The sequence below is a fragment of the Fringilla coelebs genome (assembly GCF_963513975.1).
Source record: "Fringilla coelebs genome assembly, chromosome: 6".
Lineage (NCBI taxonomy): Eukaryota > Metazoa > Chordata > Aves > Passeriformes > Fringillidae > Fringilla > Fringilla coelebs.
This window is the reverse complement of record NC_140034.1, coordinates 55,220,664-55,242,586: the sequence shown is the minus strand read 5'-3', so window position 1 is coordinate 55,242,586 and position 21,923 is coordinate 55,220,664. Positions and strand designations below refer to the sequence as shown.

Below are 21,923 nucleotides of genomic sequence, written 5' to 3'. Positions count from 1 at the left end.
AAATAACTTACAGAAAAAAAAATTCAAAGCCTATCTAAGAGACCTGTAGAAATGGGACTTACAAGTTTTTAAAAAAACATTTTACTGAAATTCTGCTCCTCTGACAGCTGTGTGTTTTGTCATCATTTCTAATTTTAGGGTTTTTACTCATACTAATGATTTGACTGCACTTTTTGTGTCAGGTAAAAGGCAGTACCTAACACACAGCATGGCAATCGAGAGCCAAATTAAAATGTATGTATTAACAAACAAAGTTATTCAAGAAGTTGCCCAGACTGAACAACTGGAAATAACTTGCATTCAGACCCTGAAGCCCTTCTTACAATTCTATATGGGGATCCAAGGCTGAGGCAGTCAAAGAATGGCATTCTTGAGAAAGTAGAAAGGAAGCATGTTGGCCAACTGGCTGCTTCCACATTTCTGGAAAACAAGTTATAACAAGAACAGAAGGAGACTAACCTTACCTTCTGTGGCTTTTTAGTAAAGTGGATCAAGTTGCTAGAGAAAAATGAACTTTCATTCTCCCTTATGCTATTTTGCACTATAAGTACTCACTGAAATTTGGCTGCTTACAGAGTTTAGCAAAGACCTTTTCAGCAGTCACTTAGGTTTCAAAAATCTCTTTCAAAGAGGTAGGCAGCATGGGAGCCCCTGCACATTTCTAACACACACCCCATGGCCAAACTTATCTTTTCCTAACCACTTTTATCTGCAAGTTCTCAAACTCCACCAACTGAAAACTCCTAACTTATGAAAACACAGGTGCACAAGTTTTAAATAATCAGTGTAATGATGGGAGGGGCAACAAATGACTCCTAGAAAACACAAGATAATTAATTAAGTTAACTAACAGGGGAAAAAAAGGAAAGGGGAAAATGTCATCATGCTCTGCACTGGGCCTCAAGTACATTCTGCATTCACATGGCATTGCTGTAGTGGTTTAAACTATTTAAATTTTCAACCAAATTCTGATTGCTTGATTGCAACCTCCTTCCTATCTCTAGTCAGTCCATTTTAGTTCACACGTGGGGTTTGGAGCTGCAAAGAGAAGCTAAAACAAAAACATTGCTAGACATGAGAGGACTTGAAAACACATTCTGCTCAGTGTGGCTAAAACACCATGCTCGGGTCTCAAGTATCAATAACAACAGTTACCTGTAGGAAAATTATGTTTGTCCACTTAAGAGGGGGTGCAAGACTTCCCTTTAAAATACTGGAACTAAAAGATGGGAAATGTAAATGTGTAAATTCCTTCAGGTTGGACTTTCTATTCCCGGTGTTATCCCTGCTGTCTTAGGTGACTTCATAAAATTGCATTTTTATTTTTTTTAATCTAAAAGACAGAGCAAACCATTTCAATGAATGAAATAAACAGGACTTCTTGAGTTTATTTTAATAGTGGTGAAAAGGGTATCTTGTTTTGAATTGGCCCTTCTAGGTAAATTGCTTGAATGAATCCTTTTTGTTGGATGATAATTAAATGAGCATGGGGAATTTTGACAGTTACAGGTGACAAGAAGTTGGGAGAAAATAACATCTGTTCTCATCAAATAGCAGAAAAACAAATTCAAAGTCGCTCTTAATAAATGTGTAGCATAAACACTGAACATAGAGCAAAACAGATACATTAAAATATTTTTTAAAGTTAAATTACACGTTTCTCTTAGCTGAATGTAGCAAAGCTAAACTGCTACATCCTACACTGTTGTTTAATAATTTTTTTTCCTGTCATCCCTTTCACTGTCACAAGTTGCCATTGTGGCTAAACCCCTCCCAACCTCTGCATCGTGTTCACAGTAAAAACAGCCAGACAGCGCCATGGCACTCAGTGACACACAAGAACAGCCTGGCTGCCAGCTCAGCACAAGCCTTAAAAACAGACAGGCAGCAGAGAACACATTGGTTCATATTTGCCACAGTATTTATGTCCCTCCTATAATAATTACATTATCTTTTTGATTCTTCTTTCCCTTGTCCATCTTCATGCTTCAGACCCAGGGCTTACAGGGGGATAAGGAAAAAAGCAACTCCACAGATGTGAGGCAAGGGGAATGAACATGAGCCCAGCGAGGCCTGTGGGAAATGCAGGGCACAATTCTATGGCAGCAGAGGGGACAGAGAGAGTGAGTCCCTGCTTTTCATACTGCTCTGACAGATCATTCTGCTCCCTCCCCACTCCCACAGTGCCTCAGATCTATGAGCCACTGCAGCATGGCCACAACAGCCATTTATGGGAGTCCAACAGAGATGAGATTCTAGAGCGACTTTGTATTGTATTTGCAGGGAGCCTCAATGAAGAGAGGAATGATGAATCTGACTCCATGTTCTCAGAAGGATGATTTATTATTTTATGATACTATATTATATTAAAGAATACTAAACTATACTAAGGAATAGAGAAAGGATACAGACAGAAGGCTAAAGGATAATAATGAAAACTCCTGACTCTCTCCAGAGTCCTGACACAGCTTGGCCCCGATTGGCCAAAGAGTCAAAACAATTCACATGAATCCAATAAAACAATCACCTGTGGGTAAACAATCTCCAAATACATTCCACATGAGCAAAACACAGGAGAAGCAAATGAAATGAGAATTGTTTTCCTTTTTCTCTGAGGCTTCTCAGCTTCCCAGGAGAAAAATCCTGGGCAAAGGGATTTTTTCAGAGAATGTGAATGCCACAACTTTGAGTGCAATCACACTAAGAACTCAATCCAGAGGCTCTCTGTTACGTTCTTTCAGTGGGAAGAATGCAGTCTAAAAAATAATTTAATATCTATCAATATCTTAAGGTTCAAAGGTAAGGAAAAAAATCTTATGACAAAACAGTCATTCCCAGGACTTCCTTGTTCTCACTTTCAAATAAAAACCTTGTCTCTTTTTTTTTAGTAACAGAAAGGGTGTAAATATGCAATGCCTTCAGAGATGACTTTACTACTTAAAATTGGTCTTAACTGGACAGTTAGAAATGATCATCCAGTTGCTGGAGAAGCAAATACCCAGAATCACCTTCCACTGAATCTGTGCCGGCACAAAGAGCACACTGAATAATTCCTTCTCTCTGTTCCTTCTTTCCCTAAATAGATAAATAAACTTTTTAAGGAAGTTACATGGCATTCTTACCTGGCAAAAGCCTGGTTAAATGCACAAGGGTTTTGTCTTAACCTACCAAGAAACATTCCCTGTGGCTGACCCAACACTTCAAACACTCTGGGAGTTCCTGTAAGCATTCTACTCTGAACTTCAGGGCAGCCACTCAGCCCAACAGCTGCTCACACAAGGATCTTGGTAAAAAACAGGAATCAGAAAATCACTGGTGAGTAGAACTCAGCATAATCCAAAAAAATATCACTCTCCATCATCACCCCAGTTTTGTATTTACCACCTCACTATTTTAGCAACACTTGGGAGCTTGGGGATTACTCTGTAACCTACACTTAACCCACAGAGTTAGTGACTGCAGTTAGGGTATTTATTTCCCTGCTGACAGGCGCACACAGAGTGCTTTGGGCTGAGTGGCTGCTTATCCATCAGTCCCCATTAAGGAATATAGGTGGTGAACACAGAGACACGTGGGACGGTGTTTGTAATTACACTTTTGCACTACATCTCCTTGCACCTCTCTGCTTTTTTGCCAGACAACATCTCTCTCCCTGCAGTGTGAAGACAACACTGGTATCTCACCAGGTATTGCAGCCTTTTGCCAGACTATAACAGAAGCTTTTGTCTTCCTCTTCATCTCAGAACACAAATAGAAACAGTCTTTGAAATATATTTAGACTAAACTTTTTTTTTAAATGTTAATTTTCAGGAATGTTGCCAGTTCACTTTTAGCAGATGGTTTGCTGTTTAATATCTCTAGGCAGGCAGAAAAGCTTTAATCAATAGAATCAAAAGAAATGTTGAGAAATTACAAGCAATTTTACGAAATCAAAGGCATCTCCTACATATTGTCAAGCAGACAAAAATATATTGACAAGTTGTTACTGCAAGGAGCTGAGGAATGCTTCCCACATTACAACACTGAATTTCTTTTTACATGTTTTCATATCTCCAGGTTTCCTCATAACAAGGAATTTTACCCTGTCATAAATTTATAAATTCTCCAAGAGCAGCCTAATTAAGAAAACATGGATCCAGGGCTGAGCAATTAAAAACCTACCCCCAAGAGCTGGAAGTGCCCACATACAAAGCTTTACCTCTGCTTATTTCTTTGAACAAGAAATCAGTGGTGTATTTCCCCATTCTCTCTAAGGCCCAGTATACCACCTGCATCTGCAGTCATCCAGGAAAAGAGACAAAATGGGCAGGGATCAGCCCAGCCAGCAGCTATTCCTCAGTAACTGCAGAGAGCACTGAGAACTGTCTGGACACCTGATTCCAACACTCTTCAGGCAATACTTCCATCCTCTGCACTGCCAGGCTGCATTGCCTGCTCCTGCTGCTGCCACACAGAGATTTTGCAAACACACTCCCATGTGCTCTAACCAAGCTCTTGCTTTTGTGAAAAACTGAGTATTTTATGATTGGCTTTTCACACATATTAAAATGAATATTACATGTGTTATGCTAGAAAGATGCTGTATTAATTTTCTTAAGCAGTGTGTTAAATACAGCTTTAGCTTGTAACAATGTTAAAATAGAAACTCTGCTATGTAGGATACTTTTTATAAGAGAGGACTCGCAGAGACATAGCAGCCACAGGACACCTAAATCTTTCAGAAAATTTATTGCTCCATTATCAGAAGAAATGAACTTCTTCCTGCCTCGCTCAGCCCTGAAGACGCCGTCAGGATTCAGAGGAAGGAGCTGACACTGCCCAGACAGAATCCTGTGTTTGAATGGAATCGAGGCATCATGGATGAGGTGTATGAATATGCAACAGGCTGCTGCTTTTAAGGGTTAATCCTCTGTTAATATAGGTCCTTTTTCAGGCTTATTTTGCCCAGAAAGAGATACCCCAACTGACTGTTTTTATTGTCTCATTTTATTCTAATCCAAACTGTCCAAATTTTGATTACTCTAAATATATTGCTATTTTTATAACCATTTTATTACTATTAAACATGTAAAATTTTAAAAACAAGTGACTGGCATTTTCACACTTTGGACCTTGCATTACCATTCACAAACTCTTTCGTGTAAGCCCCCGCCAGGCAATGGTGAAGCCCCTTCCTACCTTCCAGACAAGACATGTGGACCCTTAGCGCAACCATATTTTCAGAAAGAGATGTCCTTTGAAAATATTTTAGTTATTTAATATTTCCATATTCATTTGCGTGAAAAATTTTGGCTCAGTATTTAAATGAGAGTAATAGAATCAGCACTGTGAAAGTGCTTTGAACAAATTTTATGTCTTCTTATGTAAGAAATACAAACTGCTGAAAACTCATGTGCGTTGATAGAATTGCACTTACAGGAAGTAAAACAATGAACCAATGAGATTTAAATATTTCTATGCCAAAAGCATTCCTGTTACAATGGGAGCACATGGGAATGATATGTATCCAAACATAAGCCTTCTGTCGTCATTTTATTACAGCTTTTTCTGGTCTTGCTGCTTTCAGTGCCTAAATTCACCAGTGATCTTGGCATTGTGTACAAGTTTACACATCCCTTTGGAACTTGTGTTTCGGTTTTTCTATTGCTGGTTTATTTCGTCTATGTCTAACAGTTTTATTCCTTTTAAACTTGTACAGCTTTACAGCCACGTGAAAACATTAGCTGAAATACCTCCTTCTGTTACATCCAAGTTTAATGATGTCATAATCTTTATGGCTGACATTGTTTTGTAAAGTTACAGAGTTCTAACTCTGAAAAAGCAGGATGAAAACAACAACATACAATTAAAATACTTAAGACCAATAGCATCACAATTTTGGTTCCAGGCCCAGTATTTTGCTTATGATAGTCTGGCTGTATAAAAAAATTCTCACTTCATTAAAGGTGCTACACATCTTTTATAAGATCCATATAATCTACAGCAAATAGAGTTAAGTCTTCAATTTTTGAAAATTTGGGGTTAATTAACAAGAAAATATTTTTAGCAATCTACTAGATGTGAAATTGGTTTTGAGAGTGGCAGGAAAGCAAAAGGCTTTCAGAAGAGAATCAAAAATGATGCATCACTTCTTTCCACTCCATGAAAACTCACTAGCACTAGTTTCACCAGTTTCAATAAAACCAGTGGAGAATCCAGAGTTTCTACTCAATAACTGCAATTTCATATCAACTAAGAAAGGATAAAACATTCAGGTATCCTCATGCAGCCTGTAGCTTTTGCTGTACTTTTCTCCCCCTTGACCTTCCTTGTCCTCCAAACTGTTAAATGTGAACACATCTTCTAATCAGAAATTCCACAGAAATTACAGCATACTACTCCCACACCCTTCACTTGAGCAACTTAAAATATTCCTGTTAGCACAAGCAGAAGAGGGAAAGGCTGGCATAAAAATATGATCATTCCGTATACAGCTGGTAAAATTACAAATACCTCAGAGAAAGACAAATACACAGAACAAAGTTATTTTAAAAATGGTTCTGTGCTCAGTTCTGCAAGCCCTTTTTTATTCTGTGCGCAGAGAAACTCCAGAAGATGTTTTCTCCAACCACAGTTTCAATGCAACGATAATCCTGTAATGGATGAGTACAGACTCACTGAGTCTGCAGTGCTTGAAAAGTTTATCTGACAAGTTTTACTTTTACCTCCAGCATGCCAAATCTTCTTGCAAAGCCTCTGGCAAGTCATGACTTGATGCAAAAGAAAAGCTTCAAAGCAATTTGAATCCACCATGAAAGCAGGGACAGGTAATTCTCTGCATTAGTTGGATGATTCATGAAAGATATCTCTAGCTAGATTCAGATTACATATGAGCAAGTAAAACAGTCCAAAAGTCTGTATTATCTCCCTAAAATGAAGGCTGGAATGATCATTTATCTATGAAGGAAAAAACCCACAGAAATATTATCTTTTTCTTATACTCTTCAGAAAGCTGCTTATAGAAATCCTATTTTCTCAGAGATCACCTGTGACAGCTCTAATAAAAGGAAAATTCAAACATTCACATTTAAAATATGGGGCTTGATTCAGGAGATAGGAAATGACAAAACCAGAACTGCAACAGGATGTCCACACCCCTACTGACATTACTAACACAAGGTCACTGAGCTCCTGAATTTTCAGCATACAAGCAGAGATTTAGGTAGTTGTGTGGTATTTAAGATGGGCTAATTAAAACCTGCATGTTGGGAGAGCTATCTAAGCTCATACTTCAGGGTTCATGTCAGCCTCAAATTTGTGTCTCTGGCAGATATGGCTACTGCAGCACACCTCAGCATCTTCTGGGGGGAAGAAGGGACCTTGTGTCTGATTCTTCTGAGCAGCTCTAGCAGTCACATCTGCCACCAGCAGTCTGTAAAAGTGGGGCCACAGCAGTTCTCTCTATCCCCCTCCTTTGCCTTCCTCCTGCAGACCTTATCCATAGGGATGAAGGCTTTGAGTCAGGGCTTCCACTCACTGGGATTCCTGCCAGCTGCCACAGCGTTGTTGTCATAGAAATAATACATTTTTAAAATCTCATGTCTTTAAAACACAGCTGAGGTAGCAAATATAGCAAGAATCCCTCACAGACTTGAGAAGAGACACTGGCATTTTAAAGACCGAACACTTCAAGGTAGAAGCTTGGACCTTCCACCTTCATATTCTAAAACAGAAATCAGAATATTCTCATTTGTTAAATTTCAAAGCCAAGCAAAGGAGACACTGGAGAAGTGTAATAACAACCATCAGGGTTTCGGCTCCTAAACATCTCTGCCTTTCCCTCAGAAAACTGAGGATATCATGTTAAAAACATGAGAACCTTAAGTACAAAACACCACTTGAGCAGAGAAAAACTGTAGAAAACAGAAACAAAATGTTGTTTCACAGAGAACACACCTGCACTGCACAACCATAGAACAGATGTAGGTGTATTTAACAGCACCATGAAGTCAAAGCATTAAGCTTCACGTACCTGAGAATTTCAGTGTCTATGCAGAGTATCTGTCCACACGAATCCAGCAGCTTGTTAGTGAGCTGTTTATCAAGTTCCTAAAAGGAAGGAGCCCAGAAGCTTCTAAAGAGGCTATGGCTGGCACTGCAAGGCCAAGGGCAGCACAGAAAGATACCTCTGGAGATAGTTAAATGGAAAATAATAAAACAGAGGAATAAAAAGGGATTTGCCTCAGAGGAATGAAGTTAGTTTTCATAATATGAAGTTAGTTGTCACTTTTGCATTAGTCAGAAATTAAACTTCATTCATTTTGTTAATTGTGGACCAGTAAATCCCCTCACTGCTCTGGACTCAAGGACAATCCCAAGACACCACAAAGCCCAGTCTCCAATCTCCAGGCCAAGTGTGGCTGACAACATAATCTTATGGCTGCATGTAATGAGGACAGCCATTAACCAGCTACAGAGGATTCATGTCCCCTTGTGTCCCTTTCCACATTCCATAAAGGATTAATAGCTGAGAATCAAGTTCCTGGGCTGTTCCAAAGACAAACCAGGATCCTCCATCACCCTCAGGAGGCAGCTAAGCCATCTTCAAACTGCCACTTCTGTCTCAAGATTTGAGCCCAATATTTGCTTTTTTAAATCACCATAGATTTTCTTTATACATCATGTCTAACATTCAAATGGGTAACATCAGCTTATCCAACCACTCCCCACACTTATGCATACTTTCACAGGGTAACATTGATAACAAGACCTTTTTGTTGAAGGCAGAATTAAAATAATCTGCTTCCGTGTCTTGTCTCAGGAATGAGAGCAATGTGAGATCGAGACAGGCAAAAACTGCCTTATGTGATGCCAGAGAGAGTGAGCCCAGCACCAAGCTGATCTCACACATTACACACAATTCCCAGCAGCTGTGTCTAGGTCTTGCTTTACATTTCTTTTCAGATGTCTTTACTTCTATTCTGGTCATACAGACAAAAATCACTCATTAGTACTGAAGTGGGCATAACAAGCTGGCAGGAAAGACCTCAGCTGGAACCCCTGCACAGCTGCAGGCTGCTTGTGCCAACCTGAGCAACACAGCCCGAAGTGACACTGGAGTGGCACAAATGAAGCACTAAGTGCAGAACCTGGAGCAGAACAGCTCTCTCTATCCCTGTTCAGCCCATACATCCTCTGCTCAAAAACCCCTGCACTGAAAACCCCACTCCTTCCACAAAGGCCGTGCCATTATGGAAAGATAACAAATGTCAACAAAATTATCTTTTTCAGAAAAAAATGCAAACTTTTCTAGCTTAGCAATGAGGGAATTTGTGGAGGGCATGGAAGTCACAACTCTGCTCCTGGACTAATTTTTTTAACCTTCTGTTGAAGACTTCTTTCATGTGAACTACAGAAATTGTGAGGATTGAAGGAAAAGGAATCCAGATCAATTCCCTTTCCAACTACAAAGCTATCATTCACTCTCACTCTGTGGCCAAATAAAACTTTCCATGTTTCTGTCAAAAGAAACAATCTCAAATCTGCCATGTTATTCCCATTGTATAAACCTCAAGAAACAGAGTAATCTAGATGACAATCAGGAAAACGGAAAATAAATTTAAAAAAGAAACCTCATTCTGAAGAAAACAGAATAATTCAATATCCAGCAATGAAATCCAGTTGCCTTAATAAGGCCAAACTAGCATTCCTCAGTTCTGCCCACTGTACCCTAACCCAAATGACAGAAATCCTCAGTGGAAGAACTGGCAAGAATACAATTAGAAGGGGGCTAAAGATATTCAAAGCACAAAAATGGTAATTTTAATAATAGTAATAATTTACCATCAAGGTGTAGTCAACAGAATCAACAACGTTCAGTCTTCAGTAGATTGTCCTTGAAATACCTACACCTCCAGTGTTGCTTGAAAATTTACAGCAAATTAAGTCTTCCAGCTGAAATAACTCTATTAAGGTTTCTTTAGTGTGCTCATCCCTAAGCATGGAAGAACATGAAAGTTAAATCCCAATTAATCTGCACTGACATGCAGCCATCTAGAATGACTTGAGAAGTCACAGTCTAAAGAGGAAAAATAATGGGATTAATCCTGTCTCTCCTACATATGCGAGTAGTTGCTTCCATTGCAATTAACTGCACTGAGACAGCAGATCTCTGTGCTTGTAGAGAGATAAGGAATGCAGAGCCCTCTGCAGTGGAGCAAGAGCTGAGTGTTCCCAAGGCTGCTTCCTGCTGCTCATTTGTTTCTCAGTAGAATAAATATGCGGCAATGAGTGATAAACACGCCTAATTGCTTTTGAGCTTGAGGGAAATAAGCTGAGGGGATTTAGCCATTAATTATTCCCAAAAGGGAAGTACCTCAGGAGTAAAAGACATGGTAGAGTGGCCATCGGAATCCTGGTGAGCTGACTTTATGTAACCCAGCTAGAGTTAGTTAACCAGGCTGCAAAAGACAGAAGACATCCTTCTTTGTGTTTCAGATCAAGAAATAAAGGGTAGATAAGAAACACGACATTTACTCACTCTTATCTTTCCTAAGCTAAAATTAAGAATTTTTGAGGTTGACCTAGTTCCTAAGCTCCAAACATGCAGTTTCTGAGAGCAAATCATTTCACCCTAATACCTGACACAGGGATTCAGTGAATCCCACACTGGAGACCTCTCCCTCACCCAGCTGACCACAGAGAGTGATCAGATATCCAACTGTGGGATAGCTAATATTAGCTCAAGTAAATCCACACAGCAAATCATTCTAAGCAGCAGAATGAAAGACAATGTAAGCAGCTCTTCTCTCACAAATTTTCCCAAGTCCACACAGTGCCTGATATTCCACTGATAAGAGCAGATGCAGCAGCTCGCAAGATTAGAGGACCAAAGTCCTACTAGGACTCAGACATTGTAGTAACCATCCATCAACCTTAACTAAAACTTCAGCTACTCCAGAAATAAACTGTGCGTTACAACTTCAATTTAGATCTAGCCTCTGTCTTAACTGTTTAGTAAATCTGTTTAGGTGCAAAGGGTTGGGAGGAAGAATGGGTGAGGGTAAGGAAGCAAGTTCATGTCATAGACATCATAGTCTATAATCTTTTAAGATTATTCTGCAACAAAAACTAGGAAGGCTGAAAAATACTAAAATGACATTGAATAATAAGACAGGATGATGTGCAGCGGTGTTTTGAGTGATATGGGTTTAATCATAGCTTAGTTTTTCAAGGAAAATTAAACTATGAACTATGATGGCCTAAAGTGAGGCTGTAGAAAACAACATATTTCTCCCTTTTGGCTGGTGTTTTTCACTTTGTCACTGATACAAACGAAGTATCAGATTAAGAGCAGCCTGCCCACTCCCTGATCTCCCAACTGCACATATGATTTAGGGCGAGTTTTTGGTGTCAAAGCCAAAGCATGATGCATTATTAAGATGAAGGATATGTTGTGATCTGTCTGAAGCACTCTCGTGTTAATTTTAACAACCTGGGAGTGTCTGGGGTTTCTTGAGCCACTTTGTGAACTCAACAGAACACAGTTTTTCTAACCCATTTAACACTTGTTAACCTCAGCCCTCTAAAGTACAATTTCTGGGAATAAAGCTCCGTGCTACTACACAGTCCATGTGCCACAGACCTCTGTCAGGCATGAAAAGGGATGCATTTTGCATCAAGCTACCCATCTGGTCCTTTACTCAGTTTCTTTCAGACACATAAACACATACACACAATTAATCTCGACAAAGACACCATCCTGTCTGCAACCTCCAAAGGAGGTGGGAACTAAAAGTTTCTCTCAGTGGGCTGCCTGCTAGCATGGAGCATATGCCTCCTACTGAAGAGCTGGGCTGGGGGGGAAGAGAATCTCCTTGGTACTGGCTGCAGAGCATTCAGATGTTATCAACACCACACTCCCACAATACACGGCCACAGAAAATCCTGCAGGTCGCCATCACTGCAAAAAGGTAAAGTCACTTGACCAAAACCATCTTGTGAGCCGAGTCTGGCCACAAGCCAGGAACTCAGGATTCCCAGGTTTCAGGTAGCTCAAGTTTCAGCATCGAGCTTTAGCTCCACAAGCTTCTTTCTGTGCCCTGGGATTTCCCCGTCCATACCATACTTTCCAAACACCAGGCAAAACAGCTTTGATTCCCTCTGAACCTCTCTTATCTGGAAATCTCTTTTCATTCTATACTTTACTTGCCATGAAAACGTCTTCTTAAGATACATACTTTAAAAAGGGTTTTAAATGAAGGCGTATCTTATTTCTTCTCCTTTCCAGGACACTTGATAAAATATTACAAGATTGCAATTTATATGCTAAAGGAATTCCCAGATGGCATCTAATAAAACAATCAGAAAGCAAATTAAAATTAAATATTAGCGTAACCCCACATGTCAAATGCAGCAGCTAAAGTTCTCTGGCATTTGCAGGATATCCTATGGAATGTAATTCTATTACCTGTGCTAACTTCATGGCTGTTCAGCATTGCAGAACATCTGAGCTATTGAGACCTCTGTCCGACACAAAAAAGAAGTGGTGCAAGGAAAAGTTTAATAGCAAACTACAGATAACCCTTATAACCATGTCTAGAACCATTACTGCAGCTGGTTTACCCAATTTCTGGCAACAACTCTCAAACATGTAATTTCTTAAAGCTGGCCTTCAAGTTCAAATCAAACCCAGTCAAGCTTGGGATATTTCTTTCAATAACTTCAGTGAGTTTTGCACCATGACCCGGAATTCACAGTATGTCACAGTTCTAAACAAAATCTGATTAAAGCAACACCCTATTCTGCAGTATCTGCCACAGGAATTCCTGTGGGAACCCCAGTTATAATTATTTGGCAAATAAAAGTACAGAAAATCCACTTTGAGCTAAGGATCTGTGATTTTTATTTTATTCATTTATTTATCTTAAAGACTAAGTCATTTCAATAAGGCATGAGAAGCTTGTAAAGCTTTTATTTTAATGCCCAAATATTTTAGTATTTATCACCAAACTGTTCACTGGTTAATTTTGAAAGACCCTCTTCAACTTTAAAAGAAGCGTTATTTGAGGGAAGAAAAACCATCTGGTTTGGCTTATGGATAGTCACAAAAAAAAAAAAAAAGCTTATGCCCTAATCCATGCTATACTCTCCCTTGATTTAAGTGAACCTTTTCTCTACTACTCTAAGAACCAGTGACCAAAGGCACCAATATGGTTAGTTTCCTTGAAAACAGTTAATTTCCTTGAAAATAAACAAGGCTACTTGAGTTTCACACCAACAAACCTGAAGGAGTTATGCTCCAGCCTCATAATGGAAGTCAATTAACTTTGTGTATCTCGCTCTTAGCCAGAGTCTTTTGGAAAATCCCTGCCTTCATATATGCTTCCACAGTGCACTCCACTGGCACACAGACAAGAATACATTTGCTTCTAAAAATTCATTTCAGGAATCGAGAAAAACTTAAGGACTGTATGATAGAACTTAAAACTTGAAGAAGCTGCTATAACCCATTCTCCAGAGAAGAAAGGGGGAAAAATTATAAAAAGCAACGTTTTACTCCTTTGAGCAAAATGACAAGACTGAGAAATGAGTACATATACAAAATGAATGATGATACGCCATATTTAGAAAGATATTAACACAAGTTAAAGCAAAGTAGCTGGGCTTTAATAGCACTACAAAGTTATGTGCATTGACAAGCAGGGAAGCCCAGCACACATGAGGCTACTCAGCCTGCTCGCTCCATTTGCTTCATATTCCCAGGAGACCAGTTGGTCAAAGCTGCTTGGAAGTGAGCAAGGTTTTTTGCACTGGTGATAGGTATCCTTCATCACATGGTCTACTCTTCTACATGTTTAGGAGAGACTAGAACTGGGGTTTGAGTATTTGGTTGAGGTTACGCAGAAGTAGAGAAGGATGGTTCCTCTAGATTTTGTACAGGTTCTCACCTACCCCCAAGCCTCCTCACCATCCAGTTCACTTGGCAGGCTGAGAGAGTGACAGTAGGATGCCATGCAGATGATGAAAGTATAAAGGACGACACTAAAGATGCCCCAGTAACGCATAAATCATGTAAAATCCCAAACTCACAGGAAATCATCATATTCTCTCCCAGTGCCTCCCCACTTCAATCCTTTTCCCAGGGCACCCATTAAAAGACGATCAAATTAAAAGGCATTTCATAAAGAGAGATCGCCCCAGATTGCTGTAGTGCCGGGATCCTCCCAAGAGGATCCCGGCACTACAGAGGCACTAAGAGAAAACCTTCATCATCCCAAGGAACACAGAGACTCAGCACGGATTAGCAGAGTCGGGTTTAGAGGGGGAGGAGAAAAAGAATTCCACTAGCAGCAAACCATTTTGAAAAATAACAAATAGAAATTAAAAATAAAAAATAACCAAAAAAATCAAGATGGGAAGCTGGTCTTGGCTCCGAGCGCCCCCGCGGACCCCAGTTTGGGGAAGGCAAGGCAGGAGCTGAGGTTGGCTCCAGCCCCAGGCCGAGCTCCGCGGGCGCGGGCGGCTCCCGCAGGGCCCCCCGGCTCCGCCGCTGCCCGGCCGGGTTCCGGGAGGGCTCCTCGGGCGATCCCGCACGCTCCGCGCATCTCCGGCTCTTCCGGGCTGGCCATGGCTCCGCCGATCGCGACAGACACGACAGACGCGCACACAGCACACACACGGCGGGAGGGGGATGGAGCTCACACGGCGAGCGGCGGGCGGAGACGGGAGAGGAGGGCGAGCAAGCGGGGGTGAGGTAGTACCTTGGATGTGCTGCTTGATGACATTTTCCAAATGGTCCAGCCTTTCTATAATCCTTAAAGTGTCCCCTTTGTCTTCCTCTAACTTTTTTTCTGAGATCGGCTCCTGCACTTTCACATAAACACTGGCAATGTAGTTGGTGACCCAACCCACGTACAGCAGGCAGACGATGTTAGTCATTCCACTCAAAATCACGCAAGTGGACACTAAAGTTTTGGTTTTCCTGGTGCACACCATCCTGAGATCCCTCCATATAGCTCCAGAAATCCTGTGATCCAGAAAACAAAAATAAGCTTCGATGAATATAAATCCTTTTTCCCCTTTCCCCGAAACGGAGACCACTCCGAAGTCAGTAAATTTCCATGCAAAAAGTTCTGTAATCCACAGAATAAAAAATACTTGTCGCCTACCTAGAAGGAGAGGTGGGGGCGGGGAGGGCTGAGAATTAGAATCCCGGCTTTGAGTACATGAAAATCGCCGAAAGTTTGCGATGGCAGTGCCGACAGCAGACAGCGAGGCGTGCCAGCCGCCCGGCCGCCCGCCGCCCTCAGGCACCGCCCCCCGCCCCGGGCATCACGGACGCGGGCAGCCCAGCACCCGAGCGTGGCAAACTTTGTTCCCTACGCCGCCGCTTCCCATCGCCACCGGCCGCGGCGGAGCCCCGGCGCCGGGAGAGCCTGCCGGGGAGGGGGGCTGGCCCGGGACTGACAGCGCCCGGCTCCAATGGCAGCGGCGCTGCGCGGGGGCGCGGGGCGGGGATGCGGCGGGACCCACCTGCTCCTCGCTCCGCACCGAGCGGCGTCGGGGCTGGTCTATCGTCTCTCTGCCTCCTTCCCTGCCTGCCTCCTTCCCTGCCTGCCTGCCTGCCTCCCTCCCTGCCTCCCTGCCGTGCTCGGGGCTGGCTGCGAAGGATCCCCAGCCTGGAGAAGCAGAGGCGGCAGCCGCTGGTGCCGTTCGCTGCGAGAGCAGCGGTGCCGCCGCTCGCACCCAGAGGCGTCCATTTGCCTGAGGGGTGAAACCGGAGATTTGCCTTGGGCTCGGCGGAGCTCTGGGTTCCCAGCGACCACCCACCACTGCGATATGTTTGGCTTTGAGCCTCTCGGCGTGCCCGCTCCCCGCCGAGGTTGAGCTGGGAATACCGAATGGTTGCTCGCATCCGCACCGGCGAGCCCCGTATCCGTCCGTTCATCGCCTCCCCCACCTCCGCAGAGATACGCTCTATCCGAGAACATCCAGAATTAGCTTCAGTTTCAGGAGCAGGATCAGCAACTCATAATTTACTTCAGCATACCCTGCTCCTTTCCTCTCTTCACCTCACATTTTACATTAATTTTTGAAAACACATTAAAAAGGCAAATTCCTCTCAATATGAAATCTCACCGATTTGAGAGAAGGCACATGACTAATCTTTTCCATTCCTATTAAATAGGGGCTTTTGTACTATATGAGATCATTTTCTTTGGATAGTTTCAAGACAGAAATGTAACCAGCATATCCAGTATTAGAAACAATGAGGCCCGTATTAATTAACATTCTATAATTATTTTAAATACTTATCCAAAGAAAGCAAGAATATCAAATGTTGTGGATTGACTGCACTCTGTAGTCATGCTCCAGAAGTGATCGTGCCACCAGGGTTTGCCAGTGTGCAGAAAGCCCAGCAAGGTGCCAGGACTTACTGCTCTGAAAGCATAAACATGTGAGTGTTCAAACCCTTCAACAGCTCCAATGTACATTGCAACATTTTAAGAGAAGTAAAAGCAGATGATTTGTCTTAGGTCTTCAGGTTGTTATTTTTAAATAAATTGCAAGGAAGACCCAGTATTCAAGACAGAAGGCAGTCAACTGTCCTGCCAAAAGGCAGAATGACTTCTTCCTTTCCATCAGTTGGTAGTCAGTCCATAGAAACAGTAAAAATGACAAGTACTCAGACACATACAAACCAGTACCAACAGAAGTCAACTCTGTCAACAAAGCTGAAAAAACAAACTGCCCTCTCAGTCTTCTGAGCCTCTCTGAAAACTAACTGAAATTTTAGCCAGTCTAAAAGTAACACAAGAAGAGCTGAGCCCAAGAGACCTCCCTTGGAAATCAGAATATATAACACAAGGTATTTGAATGAGAAAACAATATTTACATTTTAAGGAAAAATATTTTCAATAATACCGGGAAGTTTCCCGGACAAGCAAAACAGTCAATGAACAAGTTCAAGCTTTGTAAAAGACAAAACACTGACAGAATATATTAGAACAGTTCTATCCTATAAGTCAGTTAATCCACTTGGTCTGCAATAAATGTTTGTCTACACCATCATTTATTTTCCTATTTCCTGTCTTTGTGTAACACTTCAGTGTTTCAGCTTTGCTTCTGGTAGCAACTGAGTGCTATGGCTGAAGCCTTTAGTAATAGTGTTACCAAGACTTCCTATAATCTTTGTAAACCCTGCCTGCAGTCACAAACTACGAATACTTCAGCAATTTAGGCAGAATCCAGGACTTAGCCTGGGACTTCTCAATTTAAACTTCTCAACTTCTCTGAAATCAGACCAGGTGAGGGATGAATAACAAGCATTAATAAGTCATAATTGCCATAGAAGTGTATAAAAACTAAGCACTAACTGCTTTTATAAACAAACATGAAAAGTACTTGTTACTAATGACTGTAAGCACATCCATAAGTGATACAAGCATTTGGAAAAAGGGGGATAATGTGTCTCACAGCCTTAATAGGTTGCTTATAACAGTCGGTAATTGGTTAACCTACAGTAACTATTACTAGCTCATTAGCCTTTTGTTCCCACCAGCTCTCTGATCATGTTTAAAATATATTTTAATTTATAACCACATTCTCCTACTGCCAAAGCTGCATTCCTGTCTCCTAACTTGAGCCCTGATTTTACTGAAGCTACTCTTAAAACTGACTTCACAGCAAAACCTCCAGATGCTTTGATACACACAAAAAAAGAATGCTTGCTTTCATGCCTCCGTCAATAATATTCTAGACAGGTCTCTGTAAAAGTATTCTTTTATGGGCTTATACAAAGTTGGAGGTATCTAAGTGTATGCCATTTAGAAATTGGTTGGTTTTGTAATTTTGATTTATTGTTTAGTATTACAGTCCAGATGAGACCCCTTTGTGTGACATATTACATAAATACATAAGCAGTCCACTTTAATAATTTAATGGGAACAAAAAGAGGAAAAGGAAAATAGGAGAATAGAAATGCTGCCAGCCTCACATTATAGTCAGGGAGAAAATTAAGTGGTAAAACCGTGAAATGTTTATTTTTTGAACATTTAAATTACAGGGGAACACCAGGTCTATGAAATATTTTAGCTTAAATGAAAGTGTTTTCTGCTTCAGGTGTTTTCTGCTTCAGGTATTTAAGCTTGAGGCAGTACAATCTACTGTGCAGGTTATTAAAATATGTGTCTTGATTTTATCCTTGTCCTGATACTGTTGTGCCATGTCATGCTATGCAAATTATTTGACATAATTATTTCGCATTTCTTAAAACAGGTATGTATTACAGGCTTTCATGCAGATTTCCCCCAACTACACTGATGTAATAGGCACCATTTCAAACAGTGCTGAGGAAATATTAATCTCACAATCTAGTAAATAATGCAAGATAAGTGGCACCTGTAAAGTGACCTATAAGTAATTCAGTTAGTATTTCTTACTTATTATTACAGTTCACAGAAGTGAAATGTTTAAGAACTGTATTTTTATTGCAGCATTTTGATGCAGGTTAAAACATTTTTATGTCTAAGATGGTGCTTGAAGCATCAGAACCAAAAATTCTTACCCCATTTTATAAGAACAAGTTTCTTACACCTCATTAGAAATCAGTGGAAAAGCTTGACTTTTAAACTTTATTTTTATCACATTCTATTCCGATTCTTAGCTGAAATCCTATTAGTTTGTGGAGATATAATCTTCATTATTATCTAGTCTGAGAAGATTTTCTTCTATTATTTCTTCCCTCGCACCTGTGATTATCACATCTTTTGTTTGGAAAGGTGATTAAAAATTCCAAAGACACTCACTAAGCAACACAGCATTTTACATTGTAAAGAGAGATGACTAAATAAATTTAGGAAAGTCTGAATTACTCTGAGAAGGTAATTTTTTTGGAAGCTCTGATGTCTGAACCTGCACACATAAATCAAGACCTGTACATCTCAAACAGAGATTAACCCTTCTGCAGTTGAGATCTCCACAACAATTCAAAATATAAAACTGGGGTTTTATCTCCCCAAAAGAGGCAGCTTTCTCTATTTTAAAGTTCAGGTGTTCCCAAAGGAAGTGATCTGATGATCTTTGGAATCCATTGTCCCTAGTCATCACTAACACTAATTTTAAACTGATCTTAGACTTCTATTAAACCATAAAAAGACATATGCAGGAATTGCAAAGATGTTTTTGTATTTTCTGGAGCTGGGTTTTGGAGTATGGGATTTGGTAAGTGGGTGTTGTAAGATAATGAATAGGAACTGAATGTGAAACAAAAAGAAAGGAAGAAAACTTGGAAAAAAGCTGAATGAATGAAAAGTAGGATGGAGGAAGACAAGAGAAAAACAAAAACTACTTTTCCTTGTTATGCTGGGACACATTCTCATTATCCTTGTTCCTCTGGCATTTTTTCTTTGTCTCTCTCTTGCCTTCTTTGGGTTCATATCTGCTCTGTGCCTTTACTATTATTCCCTGTCATCTCTTCCATTCCTCATATAAAAACCACCACATTTACATTTACACTAGTTCTGTGACACATCACTCTTTGCAACATTTCTAGCAACCACCAGTTCATTTAGGTCACATAGGACTCCTCGTTTTTCACTGCTTTGCAAAGATTGCTCAGCAAAGCACCAACTATAGCAAAACTCAGCTCCACATGGCCACTGCAGACTCCTGAGGAGGAGAGTGAATTCATGTTAAGCACAGAGACATCCAATGGTGTCGCCCTGATTTTTTAAGATTTTCAAAGCCTTCTGATGTTGACATTATTGTAGCAAACTTTCTCACACACTTTCTGTAAATAACTCTTTGTTTTGCATTCTTTTATAGAAGGAGAGAAATTTGATAGACTGTTGGTTTGTCCAGTGTCATTGGAGAGGTGGCACTGTCACCCTCCAATCCACTGTCACTTTTAAAAAACTATAAATGTTAGAGTCAGAAAATAAACTTCCCCTTTTTTCTCTTCACCTTGAAAACAGCAGTGTTGCGCTTGTGTTGTTTTGTGTCTTATAGTGACACAATGGCATTCACATAACTAACATCTATGAACCACGGAAGCACTGAGGTTGGAAAAGACCTCTGAGATGATCCATTCCAGCATTTGAACGGCACCATGTCAACTTGGCCATAGCACCAAGTGCCATGTCCAGCTCTTTCTGGAACACCTGCAGGGAAAGGGATTCCATCATGTCCCTGGGCAGCCCCTCCCAATGCTGGACAATCCTTTCTGTGAAGAAATTCCTGCTGATATCCAGCGTGAACCTCTCCTGATGCAGTTTGAGGCCCTGTCCTCTCATCCTGTCACCGGCTGCCTGGGAGGAGAGGCTGATCCCCACCTGGCTCCAGCCTCCTGTCAGGCAGTTCTAGAGAAAGATAAAGTCACCCCCGAGCCTCCTTTGCTCCAGGCTGAACACCCCCTGCTTCCTCACCTGCTTCTCACAGGGCTTTTACCCTCCAGACCCTCCCAGCTCCACTGTCCTCCTTTGGATCCATTCCAGCTCCTCAATGTCCTTCTGGAACTGAGGGGCCCAGAACTGGACACAGCACTCGAGGGGTAACCTCACCAGTGCCCAGCACAGGGGGACAGCCACTGCCCTGCTCCTGCTGGCCACACTATTGCTGATACAGGCCAGGGTGGCACTGCCCATTGGGCACACCCTGGCTCATTTTCAGCAGCTCTTGACCAGCACCCCCATGTCCTTTGCCATTGGGCCCTTCCCTTCTCAGCCCTCCTCTCCAGCCTGTAGCAGTGCGTGGGGTTGTTGTGACCCAAGGACAGGACCTGGTGCTTGGATCTCAGAGTCTCTGTGGTCAGTATGACCCCGAGATGCGTTAGAAAGTCTCTTTTCCCAGCCCGGCAGCCAAAGAAGGAGTCAGGATTCTTCTGTTCTGGTTTTCAAGGTTGTTTATTTTTTGTTATCTATAACATTCTTTTCCTGGCCTGCTGAGGTCTGTTCAGTGGGTCAGTCAGTGGCACACTGCCTACCCTTGGGGCAGTGTTATCTTTTTATACTAAAAACTACGTGTACTTTATTTACAATAATTTTCCAATACCTATCACCTATGTTAGACAGTTTGTCTCTAAACCAATCCAAAAGTGCCAACACCACCCAGAAGATGGAGGCTAAGAAGAAGAAGGAAGAAGGACAAGGCATGCCCAAATTCTGAACCTCCATTCTAAAAACTCAAAATTCTACATTTTCACCCGGTGATAAATTCACTAACATTCTATTCAAACTCTTGTGGCTTGTACATCTTCATACAAAGTTGGTAGTTGTTTTTTCCAAGGGCTAAAATCAAAGGCACAGGTGTTTTTGACTCCGTGCCAAGGTCTCTGAGCCCCCTGCCAGGGTCTTGAGTCCTCCAGGACAGCCAGAGGAATGTCCTGGGTTCCAACACTTGGACTTGTTGAATCTCACACCATGGCCTCAGCCCATCCCTCCAGCCTGTCCAGATCCCTCTCAGGGCCTTCCTCCCTCCAGCAGATCAAAACTCTCACCCAACTCAGAATCATCCACAAATTTACTGAGGGAGCCCTCAATGCTCATGACTGGATCATCAATAAAGATATTAAACAGGATCCACCCCAACACTGAGCCCTGCAGAACCTTACTGGTGACTGTCCTCAGCTGGATGTGGCACCATGCACTGGCACTCGCCGGTCCTGGCTGTCCAGACAGTTTTTAACCCAGCCTAGAGTGCACCTGTCCAAGCCATGGGCGCCATCATTTTAAAACGATTCACTGAGCACTGAAAGGAAGAAACTTAACATAACAGAAGATATAGAAACAAGAGTGCTGACACTGTTTCAAGGGGGAAACTGAACAGTATCCTGTCTTCTGGACTGAGCTCTAACTGCACATTAAGCAATGAGAAAACACCTCATGCTAAGGAACAGAATAGAGCCAAAGAACATTGAAACATCTACTGGATGATTAGGCTAAAAA

At 41.5% G+C, this 21,923-nt stretch overlaps 1 protein-coding gene across 5 annotated transcripts in view; it reads right to left on the bottom strand.

Moving 5' to 3' along the window:
- GALNT18 (polypeptide N-acetylgalactosaminyltransferase 18) overlaps positions 1-15,357 on the bottom strand; it is a 223,764-nt gene extending 208,407 nt beyond the window's left edge. For 4 of the 5 annotated variants that reach the window (XM_084207122.1, XM_084207123.1, XM_084207124.1 and 1 more), the window contains exons 1-2: positions 15,150-15,357; positions 14,742-15,007 (exon numbers count right to left, since the gene is read on the bottom strand). In XM_084207122.1, the coding sequence (XP_084063248.1) occupies positions 14,742-14,976 (235 nt within the window). In that variant the 5' untranslated portion in view covers positions 14,977-15,007; positions 15,150-15,357. Of the gene's footprint in view, positions 1-14,741 lie in introns of all 5 variants that reach the window. The other variant, XM_084207126.1, reaches the window with a different exon arrangement.
- Positions 15,358-21,923: the final 6,566 nt, after the last annotated feature.